At 44.8% G+C, this 23,450-nt stretch overlaps 2 protein-coding genes across 2 annotated transcripts in view; both read right to left on the bottom strand.

Moving 5' to 3' along the window:
• The window catches only part of LOC126563509 (neogenin), a 103,320-nt gene extending 79,932 nt beyond the window's left edge, over positions 1-23,388 (bottom strand). Inside the window, exon 1 of the mRNA XM_050220154.1 lies at positions 23,101-23,388. Coding sequence (XP_050076111.1) covers positions 23,101-23,341 — 241 coding nt within the window. The 5' untranslated portion in view covers positions 23,342-23,388. The remainder of the gene's footprint in view (positions 1-23,100) is intronic.
• Positions 1-23,450, bottom strand: part of LOC126562653 (ADP-ribose pyrophosphatase, mitochondrial) — a 117,944-nt gene that overhangs the window by 87,705 nt on the left and 6,789 nt on the right. The gene's annotated exons all lie outside the window — the stretch shown is intronic.

Below are 23,450 nucleotides of genomic sequence, written 5' to 3'. Positions count from 1 at the left end.
AAGCAAATGTGGACCACCCTTGGAGAAGGGTCGAAACCGATGTTTGGCCTAAATTGACAAACGAAATTGAATGGAATTTGTCTCATTTGAAACCTTTCCATTTTGTCCATTTTTTTTTTTTTTGTTATTCAACAGAAATCAATTAAGGAACATCTGATGATCATGGATGAGGATACATTTAGAATAGTTTAAAATATAAAATGTTTTTCTTATTGAACCACAGTTAGCATTCAAAATCGTATAATATAGAAGAAACATTACGGATTCCAATCAAAGTTAAAAGATACACGATCGAAAGCAATGCTCAGACTTTGAAACAACCTCAATTTATTAAGCTGCAGAGTCACAGTGACACTAAATCTTGCTTACCCTAGTATCCAGTGCCATCCAGTGATACATCAATGGTCGATAAAGAACCTAATTAATCTCTGTATTTATTCTCTCTCCCTTCATAGGAAGACGCTTCGGAATATGCCTGCTTTCAGAGTGCAGTTCTTTAGCTGCAATTCCTTTTATAAAAGGAGATTATTTTTATTTACTCACAACAAGAAATGGTAGAAGACAAATACTACCTAAAATATGAACAACACCAAGAAAAACACACCAAAGCTTTGGCTCCCTAGCGCCATGAAAGGCATCGTTTTGAAGATCACAGGGATTATGTTTTTCTACTCCAAGTCAAGCAAAATATCGCAGTCTGGCTGGCAGGGAAACAGCTACAAAAACAAGCGACACACGTACAGCAGCAAGCAAAACCAAGAAGAGGTTACAAATGTTGCTGTAATTTTAATTTTAATAGTTTATGTTCTACATTAATAATTGTTTCCATGCACAATTTTCGGGTAAACATCGGGGCGAGTCCCGAAAGCCGTAAGTAAAGGAAAAAACCCCCCAAAGTAATGGCTATCACCATCGTGTGGCTTACGGTGGAGGGGATCGGGTACGCATAATTCTCTACCACAGATCCCCGAAACCGAACGTTACCGGACGATTCTAGGTACACGGTACTAATCCCACCACTCTGTCTGTCTGGGCTGTGGTAGCAGAACCTTTTTCTGGCTATATCGCACCCGACCCTGCTCCAGGGAAGGCAACCGAGTTGCCATGCCATCCACTCAACGAGACTAAAATAGTCTACTCGATTAAGCACCGTCGAAGGGCAAGAAGAGATGGCGAGGAACACAACACTACAACAGACAGGCTTCAGCCAGAGCCGTGTCGCTTAGATCCCGAGTCGATGGAAATCCGAGCAGTTCGATGCCAAGAAGGATGCTAAAGAAAATATTAAAAAAGATTTATCACGATCAACAACGACGACGACGACGGGATGCACAGCAAAACCCCTAATAGTGTAATGCTGGAACGCTACACAATAAGGAAGCAAAGAGAGAATGGGAAATCACTTTAGTTCCTCCAGCACAAAGAAATTTCCCCTGCTCGGTAGGAAGCTAGCACACCGATCGAACCTAGACCCGGAACCTTATCCGTCGCCGGCATCCGAAGAGGATTACAGACCTTTAACAGCTCAACAACTAGCTTGCTCCGTCTTGCGTCTGCTTCAGTGCCTGTTTTGTCTTCAGCTTCCATATCGATCGGTACAGGCAACAGAGAGTTCATCATCATCCATCAACAAACGTAAGCTAGGATGAGGAGGACCATGTTTCCTTTCTGACGCTAAAGATAATATCGCTTCTAGTTGGATGAATGGAGGGCGTACAGGCTAAGCTATCGCAACCAGGGATAAAGCTTCCTTCCAGCCGATGTGCAATAATTGTACACCAGGCACTAGTGCGAAAGAAGTTCTAAAGTATGCAAAACTCTCGGTGCATTTGCGTTGGTAGCGAACTTCAAACTCGGCTGAAGGTGATACTTTGTTGGCTGCCCTGGGAGGCTGTGCGAATCGACCGCATCGAAACCCAGCGTATCCAACTCCGGAGAGTGGTACAATTGCTACCAATAGAAAATGGCACGAATCGCAATCATAAACGCTCGTGCCGCAAAAGCCTACACCGAGCGAGAATATTAATTGTTCCATTATTGCATCGAACACGGGTTCGTCCAGGCGGAACAACCGCCACCCAGATCTCGGCAGAGCGCGATGGAGTCGAATCGTCGGCGAGAAATCTGCTGCCGGATAGCAATAAAGCCGCGAACGTCGTAGACGATTATCTTTACGGTTGGCATAATCGTGCTGAAATTTAATCATTGGAATGCTGAAGCAAACTGGTGAACGCCTTTACTGCTCTAAGCTGATCACGTCCTAATGATCGTTTGTATTTTAATCGCTGATAAAGGCGAACAGAATAAATAAGCATTATTTGTAGCAACTATCCAAAAACCGATCCTAAATTTTGAGGAGAGTTTGAAAAGCTATTTACTTCAACATGAAAAATGCGTTTATAAATCACACCTTCATCCGTTTTCTCTTAGTTTAGCATATTGCAACATCATATTATGCAAACATATGAAGACGAATCAGCCAGGATGCCTCCACCATTCGTATCTCTATTTTTTCACCAGGAAAAAAGGTAAAACGGTGTGGGTCGGTAAACAAACAACACATACGGAGGAAAAATTTATTTTCATGCTAATTTTATTCACCCAAAAACACCTTGCATAATATTTCACATACGCACTTACCGCGAACCTATCACATACGGCCGGAGTTTATCTGTTCTTTTTTGTGTATTTTTTAACAAAACAAAACAAAGAATGGCGGAAACACCCACGGCTGTGTGTCACAACTCTAGCAAGAGAGTTCTGCCTGAAGTCCTGGAAGCTACATTTATGTATAGAACAAGATATGCGCCTACTCCAGAGAGGAAGCATAATCAAATCACCCTTTTTCCGGCAAATCTCGGCGAGGTTGACTCTCCTGCAGTACATCACTTTGTGGGGCTTCTGTAAAGCAAAAACCCGCAAGTATTCATGTGTGCTGATCGATCGTACTAGATGTAGAATTCGTGCGAAAAATAACACCCGCCAAAGATACGCTTGATAAACGTCAGCGGTTATTATTTTCCTCGCAAAAAAAGACGAAATTAAGTTCCAACGCGTACGGAAAACGCATAAAAGGGTATTATCCCGACGAGCATGATGCTTCATCAAATTAAAGGATGCCGAACCTACCTCGCCAAACTTCAAAATAAAATTTTACCTTCTACAGCCTCCAAAAACGGACAACATGCAAAATAAACAAACCAGAAAAACACAACTGGAGAAACATTTCAGCTTCACCCGCCATTTCGAAGGCAACTATTATAAAGGCCCTGCTAGGTATGGGTATGCGAAACGCAGAAAATGGCGAGGAGGAAATGTAAACGCAATTACTCAATCTCGTAAAATGCTAACACTTTTTCGGTGCACTTTTCATCCGGCTTCGCACCATTGCCCAACGACAGACACCGGAATCGTAACGCTACCGACCCAACTTGATGAGGGGTTGTCCTTTCCATTTGTCAGCTGTTGTTAGCCAAAGTCAAAGTTGCAGCTTGCAACGATAGAAATGGTTTCGAAGGCCTTCGAGGGGGGACGTTCCACTTGTCTGGTAAATATGGTAGACGAGAGCTCTTGTGGTTGCATCCCGTCTCCCAAAGGAGTTCCGTAGGTCCCGGCGGAGAAAAACAACTTATGATTCCATAAAACGCTACTGCAGACGTAATCGTTAGTGTATGTTTGCGGAGTGTCTGTCGGGTTGCTGCTTGTCGAGTTTCTTGTCGGTCGGAAGCCGGCCAGAATCGGAAGCCACACACATGTCCGCCATTCAGCATGAGCTCAGTGTTTTTGCATGTGTGTGTGTAGCAACAGGAGCAATGCTGTGTTTAAAAATGGTTTATCCGGATGGGTGGTTACAGTTACATAGATGAAATTAAGCAAGTGTACTTGATGTGTAACTTCAACCGGATAGGATCAGATTACGCAAATAGCACTTCTTGGGTGAACTATAATAACGACGAGTGAGTTTCCGTGCGCGTCATCATTTATGTTGAGATTTTGCCAACTTTTTTGCAATAATAGTACATGACAAACAACTGCATACAACGCATCAAACAGCAATAAAAGGCTCTCGTAAATCAAGACATTCATGACAGCAGGAACACCAATAACGAATCCTTCCCGACAAGGTGCCATCACTGTAACAATATTGATCAACACTAGTACTTTTAATGAAGCAGCACCATCACTAAAAAAGCTTCGAACCCGCCCTTCTTCCCCTAACCCAGCGCCCATTACACCACTTATTACTGTCACGAGACGTTACGCGTCGCGCATTTCCTCACATTGACGAAGGTAATTTCATTTGGCCCCGTTATGTACTCGCGACGCCCTGTATCTCGCGCGTAAGTAACGTCGCGACGTTTACAGTCTGACAAGTTTTCTAGTGTGTGCGTGTCAAGGACCCTGTGTCACATACAGCCAGCCAGGCACAGCAAAAAAAAAAAGGAAGGAAATTGTTCGAGGTTCGTTCAAGAACCGTATCGTCCTTGTTGTGCTCTTCACTTCGCATCTCTTTAACGCTCCGGGAAATCAAACACTGCTCTCCACCCATTTCCACACGATCGTTACCATTTTACGCTACCCCAGGCAAAAACGACGACGACGACGACCTTTTGCTACCGTCAAAATTCGCTTCCTATCACATCGTTCGCAGTTCACAGTGCGTTTCCTTGAAGCGCAACTTTTCCACTTGCCCATTATGTTCTATGTACGGCAGAACATTGCGCGCATTGCAAAACCGGGCAGGGGGAAAGAAAAAGCATGAAGCGACAGATTCGTTGTCGCGTTTTTTTCCCCCGCAACTCGACGATTCATTCTTTGCAGTATGTTGTACATGACGTTGCGCACGCGAGCTTGAATGTAAGTAAACATGGAGAATGATGAAAACTTTTAAGTTCGATGCACAACAAATCCTGCACCTTCGTGTGCACACCCCACAGCGTAATGATGGGTGGAAAATTGGTAAAATCGTTATTTCACTCACGGCAGCGTTCGCCAAACGATGGTGTCGTTTGTGGCAGATTCGGATGATGTTTTGATCTAACTGTCGTAACAACGGATATTTCTCCACGAAACGAACAGGACTCACACACAAGTGCATATTTTTCGTTTACAAAAAGTAGGATAAAAATAACTTCAAGAAAAGCGTGTCTTTCGTTGAAGAAAAGCCACAGCAAAGGAGGTAAATCTTCACTACCAGGCAGCTGGCAGAGAATGGGGTTTCCGTTGCCGTAGTGTTGCTTCTGTTCGCGTCTGCTGAGCCGTCGATAAGAAGCAATTTTCTCCCGCAATAAATGATGGTGGAAAATCATGGCTGAATTTTAAATCCTACCTCCACCGTCAGCAAAGAAAGGCTTCTACCGCAGGAGGAAGGTGATTGGTGTTAAGCCGATTTTAAGCGTGTGTTGTGGGGCGTATCCATGGTAGAAAGGCATGGAAAATCAACTGCAGCCGAGACACCGTTTGGAAAGTCTTATAAGATAGGGGCTTCTGCTCAGAATAGAAAAGCCTTCAGCGTGGATTGCAATCGCTAGCTGGCATGCTTTGCCGTGACAAACATATCACACTACGTCCAGCGACATTAAATAAATCAGCTATACAACTCTTTCGAACTCCAAAGTACTACAAACTCATGACCTGGTCGACCAGCATGGACGGTGAGAAAATAATTTATATTCGCTCGAGAAAAACCACTGAATATCCCGACACGGCCAACGTTTACCGTCACTAGCGGGATAACAATAGCCACACATTGCCAACATGGAGTTGGAAAAGCCTGTGAGCAATAAAAAACGGACCCAACACAGCGAAGTGTCCCACCCAAAACCGAGCTTCGCGTACTACCAAGGACCGCTCTAAACATCCCCAACCGAGAGGAGGTTCTGTTTGCCGTACAGCAAGTTGGCGTGTAATAGACGAATAAAAAATATGAGCTAACGAAACGGAATTTCGCCTGACAGACAGCAGGCCGACCGTGTCATGCTGGCGTTGTGAACTGGCACGGTTCGAGGATATACTCAGCACCGGAGTTTGGACGGAAGTCAACTCGCTTCCGCACTGTTCCCTTCCCATACTCCAAACACCTCGGCGGAAATCACAACAGCAACACCGACGGTAACTTTACTCCACGTTGGGACATTCGTGTTCCTTGCGAGAGGGAGAGCAACGGCAACTTGGAGAGGACCTTCGCTTTTTCCCACCGGAATCGAATAGTTTCCGTCTAGCGTTCGTTTAATTTTCGCCTTTTCGCGCTTGGCAAAGACGGTTGGGTTTTGCAATGCTATTTGTCTTCATACTTTTCCTAGCGCCTTTTTGACTTTTATTTGAGTGGCCATCTCTCTTTCTCTCTCATCGTGAAAGCGAACTTTTTTTAGTAAAAAAGGAAGCACAGTACAGGGGATAACAAAGCGTGAAACCTTGCGAATGCCCTGGTGGGTGAGAAACTGAGGAAAAGTGCAAATTATTCTTGATCTTTATTTTCCCCCCAAAGGAATAGGAGCTACCGGCTTTTTCCCCAATCTCTACTAGCATGGGAAACGCGTTCTCTGCGGCGGAAAAGTGCGAGACTCACCGCACCGAACCGGAAGATTCATTCGGTTGTGAAAACCGGTATGGTAATTTGATATGATGCAGCGCGAAAAATCTTCCGACCGCACCGCTTAGCTGGCTAGCGCGCCAAATTAATTCCTTTACAGTCACGCCTTGCCGATCGTGACAGCGTGAGCGCGAGCATGATTTAGAGCGGGATAAAGCAAAGGTTGGAAAACTGTCGAGGAAAATGTTGCCTTGCAATCAGTTCAATCAGCTCAATCAGTTCAATTTGCTAATAGTTGATCAAACAATTGCTGATAAAAGTGCCTAAAATACTGTTCATTTAGAATTTGGTCACTCTATCTTATGTATAATAGAGCCCTCAGTGGTGCTGTATGGAATTTATTGACACCTATGAGTAGGTATTGGATCACTCTTCCCTCTTATGGAGAAGTTTGGGCATGATCGTGTTTGTTTCAGTTATTATTAACGATGGAGCTGCAACGTAGACAATTAATTGTGCACATCCACTTAGAAAATTCAACTTGGTCCGGGAGAAAAAAAGGAAAATTCCTTAAAATCGCGTCTTCTACTTTTCAATATGTTTTGAAACCGTTTTGGAATCGTCAAAGCGTGGGTAGAATGGTGGAACAGAAACTTCGTTCAGGAACAATGTCAGCTGAACTGGAAGGTGTTGAAAGCGTTACAGGCATGGACTTTCGGATGAGGATATTGCAAAATAATACGGTGGAGCATAAGTACCGCCAGAAGAATCGGATTGAGTGCAGACTACCGCTCTTTTCGTGCCTCGAAGCAACCAAACAGAACTAAACTCTGAATCATAATTACATCGCCAAACTACATGCTCCACAAATTGTATGACCAGGTTATAACGAGGTACGCGCGAAAAATAGATTTGAGGCAGGATTCTGGCCAAAGATTTTATGTTGTCACAACGCAGGGCGATGTTTCCAACAAATATAACTTCGTTTTTTCTAACATCAGCAGCTGCACGCACAAAACAAGGGGTTTTATAACAAATCAATCTATGAGCTCGACAGTTTATGAAGATCAGTGTCTGGAAAAGTGTGTTCTGCTTTTTAATAAAGCTCATAAAGGCCCAATTAAGCTCTGGCCAGATTTGCCAACTGTCCGTCCAGCACGCATACTATTGGGGATACTAGTTGTGCGGCAGCTTATGAGAGGTATCAAAAGAAAGTTGTATTTAATTCATCCGTACATAAACAAATAATTTTTTCTTTTATTTTGTGATAATAGAACTATAAAAAACCTTTCGTTTGAAGTAGAAATTAAAATTCTACGTTAAAAATACCTTGTTTTACAGCCTGTGATGAGCGAACGAATTCTAAATGAATGACACTTTAGTTTGTTACCTGTAAAACTTCTTGAACTACTTACTATATTCCATTAAATCCATTAAAATCATCCCATATTTAAGTTACCTGCAAAGAAAGACAGTAAAATAAATCGTTAGTGACTTTTAAAATGCCAAACATTGAGTAAAAATAAATAAGAAATCATACTGAAAAGTCTCCACACATAAGCGAACAGTAAACCACAATATTGCAAACCTATCAAATCATCATCATTATGATGGTTTTCATAACCAAAACGGAACCAAACCGAGCGGCCACAGCCCTTCCTAATATGTCCAGCAATCTCAAACCATTAATTTGCTCAAATCACTGTTATTACCCTAACATACAGCCACAAAACTTTTCCCCAGGCAGCAGGCCCACCATTAAAGGATGCTCTTTTGTGCACAAATGTGCATCGTTTCTCATTTTCCTGTCCTGACAACGACGCCACAGCAGGAAGTGTTCCTCTAGTAAGCAGTTGTGTTCATTGACACTCGCTTTCTACCGGTATGGGAAGGTATATTTCATGCGATTTGGTCCGTACCTTGGAAACGAGAAGACAAATTCATCAGCTTCCTGGAGGAGCAAGGGAATTCGACAACACAAACACACACACGTACGGAAAACCCCCGGTAAACTCCTGTACCGAGCAATTAGGCTAATAGATATTTAGATTTCCTATGGAATTTAAACAATTTTCGCCCGTACCTTTACCGTGTGTTCCACCAACAAGTGATGGGCCCATGGAACAGTAAGCCTTCCGGTAGCGTGAAGATCTGTTTCTGTGTATTGACAACTTTGGCAGCCGTTGTCGGTTTGCTTGCCGCAGGAGAAATGTCTGTCTCTACGAATTAGAAAATGACGAAACCATGCACCTCTTTGAAGTTTGGTTGGCACACCCAAGAGGTCGACCATTCCGCTTAGATACAAACACCAAAAAGGGGTTTATTTTGCCGGTTGCTCTAAGCGAAAGAGTTTCGTGAAGAAGTGAGGACAAACATCCTTTTACATGCTTCCTTCCGCTTTGTACGAGCGAATGGTATATCAAACCCAGTTGAATTAAGGAAGTTATTGTCGGAGCAATAAATCATACTCCCATTAAAGCACTGCCCCGCAGCTTCTTGGAATGGTGATGTCGTAACGATAATGCTGTATGGAAATAGAGCACGGAGCGGCTAGAACTGGCTAATTATTATTGATTCGCATTTCCTGAGCTCATTCTCGAGATGCGGGAAATGCATTTCCGGGTTTTGCGTAAAAGGAAATGCTGTTCACTGACAGGGAAAACAATTATCCGAACGAAACAACAAATCCTGTCCATCCAAAAAACAAACCACATGCAAATGCATCCGGCTTAAATCCGGCGAAAAACATTGTTCAAAACCAAGCCGTGGAATTTAATCCACATTAATTGCTTTAAAGCAATTAATCCACCAGTAACAAACCACACCGTATTCTGAGATTTTATCCAGTCGATTCAATAAAACATAAGCACGCTTCCACGATGAACTAACCCTTGCAGCACACGAGCACGTCAGAGATATTTAATTAGTAATCATGTCCGCATGAACAATCAAAAGCTCGCTTTACCGAACCACTGAAGAAGCGCCAGAACGGGAAGCTTCACCGTCGAAGCGTCTGCAAACGAACCGAGAAACGACAAGGACCGCACGGAACTGATGCACTCACAGCGTGCTACACTGCGTCTGCATCAACACTTCCTGCAAAATATGCGTAAGCGTGCGTGATTTGTAAAGCCACACCATTGCGCTGCAACACAAACTTCTGAGTGATCCTAATTTAATTAAATCACAAAGCTGCATTGCACTTGCAAAGCCAACACACCAAATTGCAGCAGTACCGGCAGAAGTTTCCCCCATCCAAACATCTGTGTCTTATCATCCGGCCAAACATAGTGTCGGCAGACCTTTGTTTGGATATATCTATTAATACTTTGAAAAATTTAGTTAAATATGCAGAACACTCCACACAGTGAGGGAGCAAATTTAATTCCCTCCAGCGAACAACAACAAAAAAACCTTTCGTCCTTCCAACACGATTTGAAAGCAAATACAGAACCCGCCGTCTTCGTTACGGGAGGATTTTAGCAAAGGAAAAACTCGCTCCCGACAAACGCGCCACACGAAAGAAAAGCCATTATAGTAAAGTGAATATTTGATAAGCTCTCACCTTTTTCGCCAAAGGCCACTGGCGTGGTACGCCCGAACAACTCGACGATGACCCTCACGGGTCAGGAAGTTAGGAAGTTAAGTTCTTTGGGCCAGTGGAATGATTTTGGAGTGGAAAAAGAAAATATAGCTTAAACATAACTATGGAGCATCACACAAACACACACACAGACACACGCTACAAGAAACTATCACACGAGGCTGAAAATGGAGTTTGGTCGAATATTTTTGGAGCACAACTTGAGTGTCCGAAAAGCGTTCCAAAAGTGCGAGTGTGCGCTTGGTAAAGTAAAAGTTTGAAGTGAACTTTCCCAACTATGACCGTATGCAAAAGCCCAGTCTACCCGTTTATGGCAACCTGGTATATGATAGTGATCCTTAAAACTAAGCTGCCGGAAGAAAAACCAAATAGCTGACACATGCACAAGGTAACAAGGAATGCTGTCAGTGTAAAAAAAGTTTTCTAAAGTTCAGAAGATTCAGATAAGGGTTTGATAATAAAGATACAGAGAGAATGAGAGAGAGAGAGAGAGAGAGAGAGAGAGAGAGAGAGGGTAGTTTTTGCTGTTAAAGTATTTTACACAAATCCACACTTAATCATGCACGAATTAAGCTTCATTACATGGGCTTAATCCTGGTTCTTGGATCAAGGGATTAAGCGCTAAAGGGTGTGCTATTTTTGTTTCAAAAATCAATATTCTATCAAAACAAAATTAAAATCAATTTCCAAGCAGATTATTGCGTTATTTGCACCTTACCAGAAATCTATCCAAAAGTGAAGTCTCGGCAGAGCCATCCATCAACCCCATGTTGGTTGAGCTTAATGAAGTAGAGACATTTGTAATACAAAGCAGCAACGTTGATAATAACAGAGCTGGCTTTCACCGTACTAGAAACCTTTCGGTCACGCTACCGACTCTTCCCGGTGAAAATCGTACTGAGCGCGGCTCTACCGACCGCTCCCCGATAACGCAATAAACGAACGCAAATTATGCATTCTCTCTCTCTCTCTGCCCCCCCCCCCCCCCCCCCACCAACTACCACTTCACCAAAACTGTCGTCTAATAAACAAATAATAATAGCACAATTTCATGAACCCATTCCGGCACTATTCCGCTACACGTTATCCTGGCACGCTCGGCGATGTTCAACAATGGCGGTTTGATAATGCCACCATCGGGGCCGCGTTTATGTTTCGCCGTTGTCCGCATTTACGCGAACGATACAAACAGCGCCGGGTGGTTTTATGATGCACGCAAAACGCGCCTCCAGAACGTTTTGGGGTCGACACGGGCGAGTATCCTCCACCCGAAGCATTTTCCCCCGAACGACCATCTCTCCTTTGGAGGCAAAAAACGGTCACCGGTGGATCTTTCTCCCTCACCAATGAATTCCCGGTGATAATAGAAATTCAATTCATATAATTATTTGCTAATTTGCATATTTATCCCGGATTATCACAGTACATAATATCGGCTAGAGGTCGAGGCTGGGCTCGCACCAAACCTCCAAATGGAAATGGATGCACAATCCAACCCAACAAAAAGCTCGGTGTAACAGCGACGACGACGACCTTTGTCTCAAAGGCAAACAACACGCATTTGACAGCGATGGCTTTCCACGGATAGGAAACCCGATACCTGGGATTTCAATCCACCGGTCCGATGTAATGTAAGGCGGTGGTGGAAAAGCGTCCCAATACATTGTTGTTAATTACGAGCAAAGTACCCAAAAAGCGGAACGCTGGATAGGCCGCGCGGGATGATGCCGCGATACCGATTTAAATTTCTATTCCGTTTAATGCAAATGCAAAACTCAAACCCCGTTCGACGCGCATTATTCCAGTCCACGGATTAGGTGTTAAATGAAGCGAAATACGCTTAACATATCCCCTTCTCCAGCGCCACACCGACGTCATGTTCCCTTCCCAGGCCAAATGATTTCTGCGCATTTGTGTTTATTAATTCTGAATTTTGCAAACCAGCTTCTCCTACCAATAAAAACCCGATCCGAAAGCTGAAAAAGATGACTCTTAAAATGAAAATTAAATTGCATATTCATTGATGCTACTGCAAACCCCTCCCAAAAGAAGCAGAGCAGATTTGTATCGTGCATTTTTCCCTCTTTCAAAACAAAAATATAACGGAAATCGACAAACGCCGCACTGCAATCGGGAGGCAAATGCAATCTAATTTGCACGCAATTCTGCTGGCCGGTTGTTTTTGTGGAAAAAAAACAGCGGAAAGTCGCCGAAAATGCTGCATTCGGAAGAGAGAAGTTTATTTTTTTGCCCATTTTTTGTGGTTTCCACTAGATTGCTGCTGCTGCTGTTCTGCCAGTTCATATTTTTTGCGTTCTTCCTTCGGCTCAAAGCCGTCAGTCTGTGGTCTCTTACTGAAGAGATTTGATAACAAAATGATAACAAAATTGGAAAATATTAAGCTTTTAGGGAGAAAATATTTAAATGGCGTTTCTTCAATAAAATAACATTAAGCAATTATTCCTATTTCGTCAACAACGTAGATCATCCCTTTTAGCAGTCGACACCTCCATGCGAGAGGACACGAAGAACATTCCAAGTGATCTTTGCTGGATGACAGATCCTAGCATTTTTATGGATTAGTACGGCCATTAAAAACCTCAACAGTGCTACACAGATGGATCCTCTTCGGAGGCGGGCACAGGCTTCGGTGTATTTAACACATGCACCGAAGCCTTTCACAAACGTAGACAGCCATGCTCTATAGATGTAGCTGAGCTGGCTGCTATTTTTTACGCACTGCTCATTACATATAAGCGCGAATCCTCCGGAACAATATTTTATATTTACTGACAGCCTCAGCGCTGTCAAATATTCTAAGCTCTTTGTTTGATAAAGCATTCCGAATATCACTTATATGGCTGCCTGCTCATTGCGGGATCCCCGGCAATGAAAAAGCAGACTCCTTGGTCAACCGATGGCACCATTTTTGAGAGGTCGATTCCCCCCACGAGTCTCTTGGCACCCCACAACAGCCATGCATGGCCCGCTGGCAGAACATATGGGATGAGGACGAACTCGGGAGGTTCCTGCATTCCATCTCGCCACAGGTTTCCCTGCGTTCCTGGTTTCACGGGTCCCCGGAAGATCGTGCGTTTATTCGCAAGATGTCGAGACTACATCCTCTGGTCATGTGTGGAGTTCGATGCGACTAGACCCGGACTCATAGCAGCCGTTCGGACATCAGGAAGGACCCCGGCGGTGCCGATGCGCGATATCCTGGGACAGAAGGACTATATATAAATATGCGCGGATTCTGATAGACTTCGCCAAACAGATGGGAATTCGGCCTAAGAAGCGATTTAAAGTCGTAACTGGTTTGCCGTTGGCAGAATGTCTGGATTCGATTCTGCTGTAATCTTACAAGGTTATTGGGACCATCGGCTGCATGTGTTTTGCAGGCGTTAGGGTCGCCAGCGACAGCATTAGATCACTGAACCAATTGAGCTGGGTTTCAGAGACGTGACGTTGTGACTGACAGCTTTACTGTTGCGTGAGTTAGATATTGCTGTAGCTTCACAAAGGGGATTCTGCCGATGGTGGGGCCGCCCGCCACAACATCCAAATGCTGACAACGAAACGGAGTTGCGAACACCACAAAGTATCCGCAACAAAGGTCTTATCTTGGAGGCTAGTTGTTAGTCACCACGTCAAAATGCTCCGAAGAGGCGCTAACCCCTTGTAAATAGAGAGGGCAACAACATAACAACCATCCCTGGCAGCAACAACATCCACAACCGAGCTCAGCCGGGGTAAGGTGCACTTTAATTGAGGGAGAAGAAAATGTCTACCCTCAAATAGGGTATAAGTTGAACGAGTTGTAAAGCTTGATATAAGACTAGATTTTAAGGAATACGGCCTGGCCGTCATTACGAAATTTAAAAAAAACAGCAGATACATATAGATTAGATCACAGCTTTAAACCTCAATCCCATCTTCTCAGAACAGCTTAGAGCTATTACTCCAAAACCTACTAGCGTTGTACGATTTGTATCTATTCCAGCACTCCAACCAGCGAAATGAACATTGTCAGTGCGCTGGTGGTTTGGAATTTTTGCACTGACACGAACGTATCACACTTGCCGGCATGGATTGTGTGTGGTATGACACAAGTCACCGCCGCCCTAGGAACGTGATGTGCGCGAAAATTGATTTATTGCTTCCAATACCGGCCTAAGCACAGGACCAGCGAACCAACCGGCTAATAAACACCAATTCAAATTCCATGCTTTTTCCCGCACTTCTCGACTGCTATACTGCGTCTTCACCAACACCAACACAAAATCTGGCAAGCTAACTGCAACGATCCTGGACACGGAGCATGATGAAACTGTCATCCGAAGATGGATAGCAGCTCATCATCATCATATTGTGTGCGCATCATGAGTACAAGCGTCCTAGACAGGATGAACATTACTATGGTGACAAGCAAGATAGCGAGTAGCTCCAGATCTAGCTAATTCCAGACCGCTGAGAATGCATGATGGCTCACGCAGAGCAAGTGCATCGTTGTCGTCGTCGTCCGTTGCAATGGCTAAAGTGATTATTTTAGGCAGCATGGTTCGGACGATTCGGGCACCACCGGACACAATGCTTTTGCATCTCATCGACGCATATACAACGAGCTTCACAACCCCGGTCAAAACAATAGTTCCACGCCGGTGAAGGAATTCGGAAGGCAACATGGGGATGATAATATTCATCAATTAGTCCGAGTGTGGTTGCCCATACACCACTTGCCACGCCAGGCGACTCGCGGACTGATGAATTGCTTTTTATTGCTTCCTTCTCGTGGCCGAGCCGCAGACGAAGAGTTATGGCCTTCGGCAGCATTCACAGGACGATGCTTCGCACGTTTTGTTTTACCTATTCTGTGCCTCCGGGTTGGGGGTTCACGACAAGAAAAGTCGCTACTCGGAAAGGACGGAGAACATGTGTTTTTTCCATAGCCACTATTAAATGAGAAGGATCACGAGCCGTACGACGAAAAGCGTCAAACTCAACGCCCTGCAACAACTTCCCAATGGACATTGTCACAGCGCAGAACAGGCTACATCGATGGGAGCGAAAAGCCACTGTACAATGAGGGAAACCACTCCAGTCGTGATATTTCGGTACAAAAGGGCCACCAAACGGAGTATTGCGATCCGAAGGCCAGTCTGGCATGTTATTTTTTGGACACTTACAGAAAGCGGTTTTTTTGGAAACGTATGTTTGCGTAAGCCCTGATGAGCTTCAGGCACGACACGGTCAAAAGGTTCAAACGAAATGCGCCCCGCCACAACATGTCCACATTCCTGTGAGCCTGTGTGCGCGCTGCTATGCAACCCAAAATCGTCCAAAACTGAGGTGTCGCGAGTTGCAGTAGGAGTCGAAGGATACGGCACAGAAATTGTTGTTCCAAGCTTACGAAGGACACACACACACACACACACATTCAGGAACAACTTTTACAACAAAACGGTTGATGGCTACTGCATAAACAAAAAGCGTGATGGAAGGATGGAAACAAAAAATGTCCCTCCAACAACAGATTTTCAGCCATGGGACGGTGGTTGGAAACGTGGTACTTCACACCCTACACCGAACATCGATTATTATCGCGAAAGCCCCTTGTTGTCCGCGCACACCGACACGCATGGTAATCCGGCAATCGTAATTCGTCGTCCCGGCGCATCGTGTTGGAACCGGCTGGAAAAACGGACCCCACCAGATCCTGCGATACATGCCAAAAGACTACATAAGGATGGTTCTCGTTATGGCCGCTCGGTAGTAAGAGGCGCCAACTACAACAAATGCACCCGTCGTCGTCGTTGCCTTCGTCGAATGAAATTATTCAAATTGAATTGCTGACATTCAGCGAGGCAAACCCCGGCAAACCACCCTGAAGAGGGATGTTTGGTGTGGTACATATTAACCGAGCAGAAAGACCATTCAATTCCGTTATGCTAATCGGTACGGACGCGTGTATCGTACCCCGACGTGGTGTAGCTAAACTGGTTCGTTAAAATTTGGTGGAAAGAGTTTGGATTTGAAAAACGGGGGACCGACGATCATCAAATCTCACAGAAAGGCGCAGCGCTCCGAAAGGATGGAAAACCCAGGGAGAAGAAACTGTTGGACAACGTTTAACCAACGCCAGACATCACAATTGTGGTACATCTTGCTGGGAGTTGAAAATGAATTGAATAATTCGAGGATTACCATGATCGGGGAAAACCGTATGTTGCACAATTTACTTGTGCGCGCAATTAAGTCGTATTATTCTAAACTAATAGTAGTTTCTCCTTCTTTTTGGCTTAAGTACCTTCAAGGTCACGCCGGCCTTCGAATGGCTTACTAGACTCTCCGATAGCAACGTATCTGGATAATCAGTTCTCAACTACGGAGTAACGTCCCTAGATGGGATTTGAACTCCGGTCCTGACGTCAGAAGACTGGCGCCGTTGTCGCCTACATCACCGGGACGCCCTGGTAATAGTAGTTTACATGGGGGACTATATTGTGGGAGAATTCTTCAAACCAACCTCTATCTTCACAACAATACAACAAATTTATTGCAGAGTAAGTTTTTAAAACTTAGCACGTAACAAGAGCTCCAGAGCACGACTCGACTTTACAATTGCAGTTAAGCTAAGTTTTATTACCCGCGTGAACCTCCGCATACTAATTGCCGCCATAAAAGAACCACAAATTACCTCTTATCTGCCCATTCTCGTTTTTATCCATTTCCTTTCTTCTTCCCTTGCAAGGTACGCAATATCCAATATCCGATAACGCTTCCGTCCGAAATAAAAAATACGGCGAATGTTGTCACAAATAAATCCAGAGGTCCACCACATCGCTACTGGAAAGCTTGAGGGTTACGTGTCCGATTTACCGAACGAACGCTTTGTGTGTAGTTATGCTTCATTTCCTTTTCATATCATGCCTTTGCATATCGAAACCTATTCTTGAACAGCTGCGTGGTTTGATCCAATCCGAACGATCGGACCCGGCCAGACCAGTAGTCGATATAAAAGCCCAATCAAATCGAAGTTTAACACCTTCACAACCTTCGCGAAAACACACCTTTACTCCCTTGCCAAATCGAATCGATTAGTCAAAGCAAAAGTGAAGGCAATTTTTGGAGAATCTATCAGTTGTCTCGCTCCCAAGAATGGTTGCGAGTTTGCTGGCCCTTTATCAAACCTATCACCGCACCGCAAAGCACCGGATTAGGGTGGGCTAATATCACCAGAAAACGTGATTTGAAGCACCCCATTTTCTTATCAGTTGTTGTACGATGATGATAATCGAATTTGACCTAGGAGAATTCGCATCATCACTAAAAGCGACAACTGCCATCATATCTATCGCCGACATGCGACATGTATGTGATATGAAGTGCCGGCTTTATCTTACCGAAGCTGGAACTTCATCAGAAACTGGCAGGTGAGGTTTTAAGATAGCAACACATCAAGCCAACCGGGACGCTGTGACACGGCATGAGATATTGGCGAACTGGGACTGATCAGCTGCAGGACAGACAGCCACAGACAAGCTTGTTTCTGACGAGGTAAGCTAAACTTCATCTTTATCGTCAACTTCAAGAACCACTTCGTCTGGATTTGAGCCGCCTCAATTGGCTATTGTTTCGTGTGGATGTACTTGACACGTTGGACACGCGGCTCTTGTGAATTTAATTCCGTTGTGCACTTTACACGCAAAAGCACACTGAGCGGAACGGATGCTAAAATTAATTTGCAGTGGTTTTGCTTCGAAATTGCTTCATAAAAACTGTCCACCCCGCTAGGAAGGTGAGTCCCCTCATCCCAGTCTCTTCAGGTGGAGGTTTATTTTGTTGTTAAACTTATCGTCAATCGTTATCGTAATCGCACACCCATCGATAAGTGCAAAGCATATGTTCGGTAGCCACCTACCCTAACAACTTCGGCTGAGATTTGATCGATTTATTGTTGACTTTAACCGGTTCTATGTTGGCAAACACTAACACACCGGTGCTTGTGCTTTGCATTGATTTTGGAAATGTATTTTTACTATCGTTTGCCAGGCGGCTCATAAACACGACTTACGAAGCCTTCGTATGCCATAAAGGAAATGTAAAATTTCTGTTAGCATGCCCCAATATAGCTAAGGTCGGTGGTCAAATGAAACCCAAATAAAATGTCATAAGAAAACATTTCGTACCACCAATTTGTATGGCCGGGCGATTCTGCGGGCGAAACGGGTGGATGTTTTAGCATATGCTTTTGGCATAATGGCATAAATTATCAACCGACATTAGCCATCCATCACAACGCATCGGAAACCGAAACTTGATCAAGGGTATCGAGCCGAAAAAGGGGTATCGAAGAAATAATATTGAAACAAACATCAATCATCTGATTTGCATTGAAAATAAGCTACAAGGCGGTAGAGAGAGTTAGGGCGCGATAGATTGACGTTGACGCGCGTTTGAGACACATGTTGGAGAAGAATTTTAAGCTCGTACCACACACGAAGTGTAGTATCCTGTGTTCTTCGGAATCAGGCTGAGTTGAGTGCTTTTCGAGCGGCAAAGGAATAAATTATGCTACTGTCCATCGAAGTTCGCATACAAAACCGATTCGCTCTGTTAAAGCGATAGGACCTAATGAAGAAATAAGCGGGATAAAATCGTGGAACGCAATTAATTTCTTAGATAATATTAATTACCGGCTAAGACAGTTGGATGAAGTTTGGATGAAGTTCCAACCAACCAGAAGGATCTCCCGAGACCTTCCAGAGGGCCACCAGAGGGCTTACTGCTAGAGCCACGATTGCTTATCAAACCCGTACACGACTACGCAATCTCAGGCTTCAAAGTGACGCTTCCCAGCACTTGCAGCAGACGGGCCATCAACATCGTCCACCAGACCATGATAAGCATCCCACCACCCCTAAAGCCCTAACCAACCGCCGAAATAACGAACCGAAATGGTAAACAGTGAGACAAGGATTTTCTAATCACCGACCGAAACACCGGCATCCCAAACCCGTGGGGTTTAGCCAACTTATCGTCGTGCGCTTGGCGGCCATTCGCCTGTCGAATTCGGGCCGGTTCAATCTAAATTCGCGAAACCGCGAACTTGCGTTCGGCCCGGTGCCAACTGTTCCCTGCAAACCTACAACGCATTGCAACAGGTTGGTGGCGGTAGCGTTTGCCGCCCGGCAAACAAAACGGCAATATAGGAAGGGAGAAATGAAGCTGGTGAACCGATTTGCTCAATCAAAACCACTAAAAACGACCGTACAGAAGAGTGAACGACAAAATAAAAAGCAGCCGAAAACGAAAACAAACTCATCAACGTCGACCGAGTCCAAGTGGGGTTGTTGGTGTTTTTGGTGCGGATTTTTTAATGGACCACGGATCCGGTTCGGGTCGGCCCCGTATTCATGGGGACAGGTTTATTTGATTAAAATTATAATTTCACCTTTACCAAACCAGAACCGTGATGGTGAGATGGGAAGGAATTTTCGTTCCATTAAGCAGGAGGATCGAGTTTCGAGGGTTTTTTGAAGCATCAGACGTCAGAGACTTCATTTTAACACAGTAAGTGATACCTGATGGCAAGATTTGCCAATGTTATTTTGAAGTAAAACTATTCTAGTCATAGAAATTCTATTCTGACAGCTGACTTGACCGTCACGAAAACATTTCGTGCTCCCGACGTTTGAGAAATCACAGCCACCCGTTTCTAATCAATAAGTTTACAGCACTGCAGGCTGATAAGAAATCTTTCTCCGAACGGATGAATCTTCTAAGGCGTGCAAAAGTCGGTTAGTGCTGATTCACACTCACATCCTGCAGCTTCCATCGGGCAGTACGCACAGCTCCAACCCGGGGCACATGATGACATGTAACAGTTCTTATCGCTACGGCGGTCCAGCCAGCAAGCAAACAAACAAACCAGCTGGTTGATATGTTCGACACGCTCTACGGGTGTGTGCGCTGTGGCGTGTGGGTCTCTTAGGTAAATGAGTTGAAGCTCATGAATGAATGCTCTTATCCACCCCAGAAGAAACCTATTTGTCATTCATTTACTGTCCTTCTGTTTTCTCATGCTACCACAGAATCCTGGAGGAAGGCAACTCCTAGGAAGACCTGCAAGGATCTACAACGAAATTACTTCCCTTTGACATGAAACTTCCCACATACTGTACAATTAACTTGCCAAGTGTTGGAGGTGCAAACTTGTTTTGCAGCTACAAGACTTGGACCGTTGAGGGATTCAAAATGAGCATCATCGGTGAAGATGTGCTTGTGAGCTACAGCAGATGACACAACCGCAAGGAAGGTAGTTGGCGAACGTGCAAAATAGATACAACTCGCAAGACTACGCCAGACCTGCCGATGAAACTCGCGTAACCATCAGATAATGGTGGACTTTAAGCGACAACTTGACGCCCGGCAGCGAGCCGACAGTTTTTGTCCCTTAGATGGAGAGACCCCCTCGCCGAACACCGGGGAGGCAAAACTGGTTCGTCCTCCTCCGCTTTTTTCAAGGCATACCGGAGTGATGTGCCGTGGAAGGAAGACTTTCGAATTGTTTCTGCCGTTTGCTATTTTTTTTTTTTTTTGTTCGCTCTCTTGCTTGCCTGCTGGCTTCCTTCGCATCAGAGGGCAGACATACCACCCGATCTTCTCTCAATCCATCCAGGTTTTGCGGTGCACTGGTACGCCACGACATCTCGAACTCGTGCCTTATATGCGTGTGCGCGCACACGTTTCACCGTGGTCCAGTTTGTGCAATGCGCTAAAGGTGCACATGCAATCAGTGTTGCCTTTTTTGGGATGTGTACGTCCCCAACAGTATTGGATGGCTTTCGGTGAGATTTTGGAACGACACTGCCGCCTACCGTGGGTATTCCTTTCCTGCTCGAGATTTTACCCCAAGTTCTTGTCATCTTCTCGGCAAACCTCGCGACAAGAACAGCAAACCCCTTTCACCAGGTAAAAACCCTGACACGGCGCACACACACATAAGTTCTGTCCTTCACAATTGGCCAACTCTAGCAGATTCAATTATTGCATTAAGGGACAACTTCGGACAAGCCCTTACGCCGGCATTCATTTTGCGCGATCAAAATTGCGATAAACGAACTCAACCCGGTCGCTACCGTAAATGATATTTTAGCTGATCCGCTACCCGATTATCACCTGTAACCGTCGCCAGCATGATCCCAACATGGCTAATTACTTCATTTTATTACCATTTGTTACTATACAATCTGTACCGCCGACCAGGCCCTGCCGTTGGTTCTGCTGCTGCTGCTGCTGCTGCTGCTGCTACGACCAAAACACACATTCACCTACACACCCAGTAGTGGGCTTAATCATTACCCTTTTCCCTCACTGCACCCTCGGCCCCTTCACACCCTTAGGGTGCCTCGTAATGCATCAGAAGGAAGAGAAGTGGCAATAGCGAATTCGAACGAGTTCAAACAAAAACCGTTTCCAAACCACGACAAAGCGTTTTGTAGCTGGGTGTGAAGCAAACACACACAGAAAACCAGCCAATTCCTTTCCATAAAAGTGTAGGGAACCTTTTTCGGGGTGGTAATATTCATTCCAAACCACAAATCAACGCGAATCGTTTATGCTGCTTGCTCGCACGGCTTGGATTTGTTTCTGATTGCGACAGAGCCCGGGCCGCGTGACAATCGGCAGATGTTGGGATCCCACTTGGACCCACCAACAGCAGAAGAAAAGAAAACCACAAACGAGGAAATATGATACATTTCCTTTCGGCCAAAAATGGGCAGCTTTTACGGGGCGAAGGGGGAGGCACGTAAGAATTAAAGGTGATCAGGGCACCCAAAAAATGTTGATTATTATAAATGTTTCTGCGGTTGCGGGGCAAATGGTTGTCTCCGTTTTGATTTAGATGTGAATGCCATAACGAGGATCACATAAAGTTGTCACGTTGGGCTGAACTTTTGAGCAGCTAAAGTCCTGATGTGAACTTTAAGATGTTGGAGTTGAAGTTTACCTCTTAATGGTTTAAGAATTCCAGACTGAATTGAATATTTTCAGGAAGAAAATGTTTAAAATCTTTGGTACTTTAAATTTAAATAGTCTGCAAGTCCTCAGCACACCGGACAATCCGAAAACGATGTGATTCCTGTTCCACCATACTGAAGAATTCCTATCGTGACATCCCAACACCAAAAACTGAACATTAATTGATAAGAACAAATGCAAGTCATGCATCTTTCTCAGAACGATCAAGTATCATGAATGTTATAGAGCCTTTAAGGAAGAAAAATCGATTTAAATCTTCGGAATATACGCCATCTTTCCGACACATCCCCAAAGTGCTCCACTGCCAATCGAATGTTGTTTTGAAGGCTTTTGCTTGCTCATTTGTCTTTTGTCACCTTCTACGCCATAGCACCTCATCAAAGCAAGCTTCATTTCAGCGTCAACCCTGTTTATTATCCCTCGCCCTGTGTTTCGACTAGACGACTGTGTACATGTGCGCGCGATTTGTTTTCCGAAACGAGTGACAACATAGCGCAACATACGCCGACAACGACTACGAGGCGTTTGCTTTCATGTTTCCTAAAACCTGCTCCAAAACGAAACGAACACGCTTCCCCACTGTGCTCTCGCCCTCCTTCCAAGCCGCTCATGGCAAACTGCTTCCCCAAAAAAGGCATGCCATGTTTGACTTTGCAATTATTCACCCTATTCAACCACCCAACGGTGGAACCATCGATGTTTCGTCGTCGAAGCCGAAGGAAACCGGCTACCCGGACGGTGTGAGTTATCGATCTATGCTGCTAACGCTGTGCGCTCGCTTATGTCTTAAGCCCCGCGGATTGTGAGCTCCTTCCATCTGCATCCCTTTACGTTCATCCATCAACCGGGTGGCGTCAATCAACATGCTCTCCCCCTCATCACTCTATCCATCCCCCACTTTCCCACTTCGGTTACCTACCTTGACTGGCATAACATTTTGTAAACATTAGCGAAAACAGCGTCGCCATGCAGACGATTAGATTCCATCGTGCCATGCTGCTGCTAATGCTACTACGATGTCGTCTGCATCTGTTGCCGCTGCATCTGCCGTTACTGTCTGCGTTGCTAGGCGACGGTGACGATGAGGATGGCGTTGCACTATTGTTACAGCCACTTCCGGCAAGATGCTGCATGGGAGCTGCACCGCCGAAGTGCTTCATGATGCACTAATTTCAAATTAACACGCACACAGAACACGCATCAACACAGAAATTTTACACACATGCACAAAATGCACTCAAAAAACACACACACCTTATGCACAATGAG

Source organism: Anopheles maculipalpis, chromosome 3RL, assembly GCF_943734695.1.
Source record: "Anopheles maculipalpis chromosome 3RL, idAnoMacuDA_375_x, whole genome shotgun sequence".
In the NCBI taxonomy this organism is placed as follows: Eukaryota; Metazoa; Arthropoda; class Insecta; order Diptera; family Culicidae; genus Anopheles; species Anopheles maculipalpis.
This window is presented reverse-complemented; position numbering and strand designations above follow the sequence as displayed.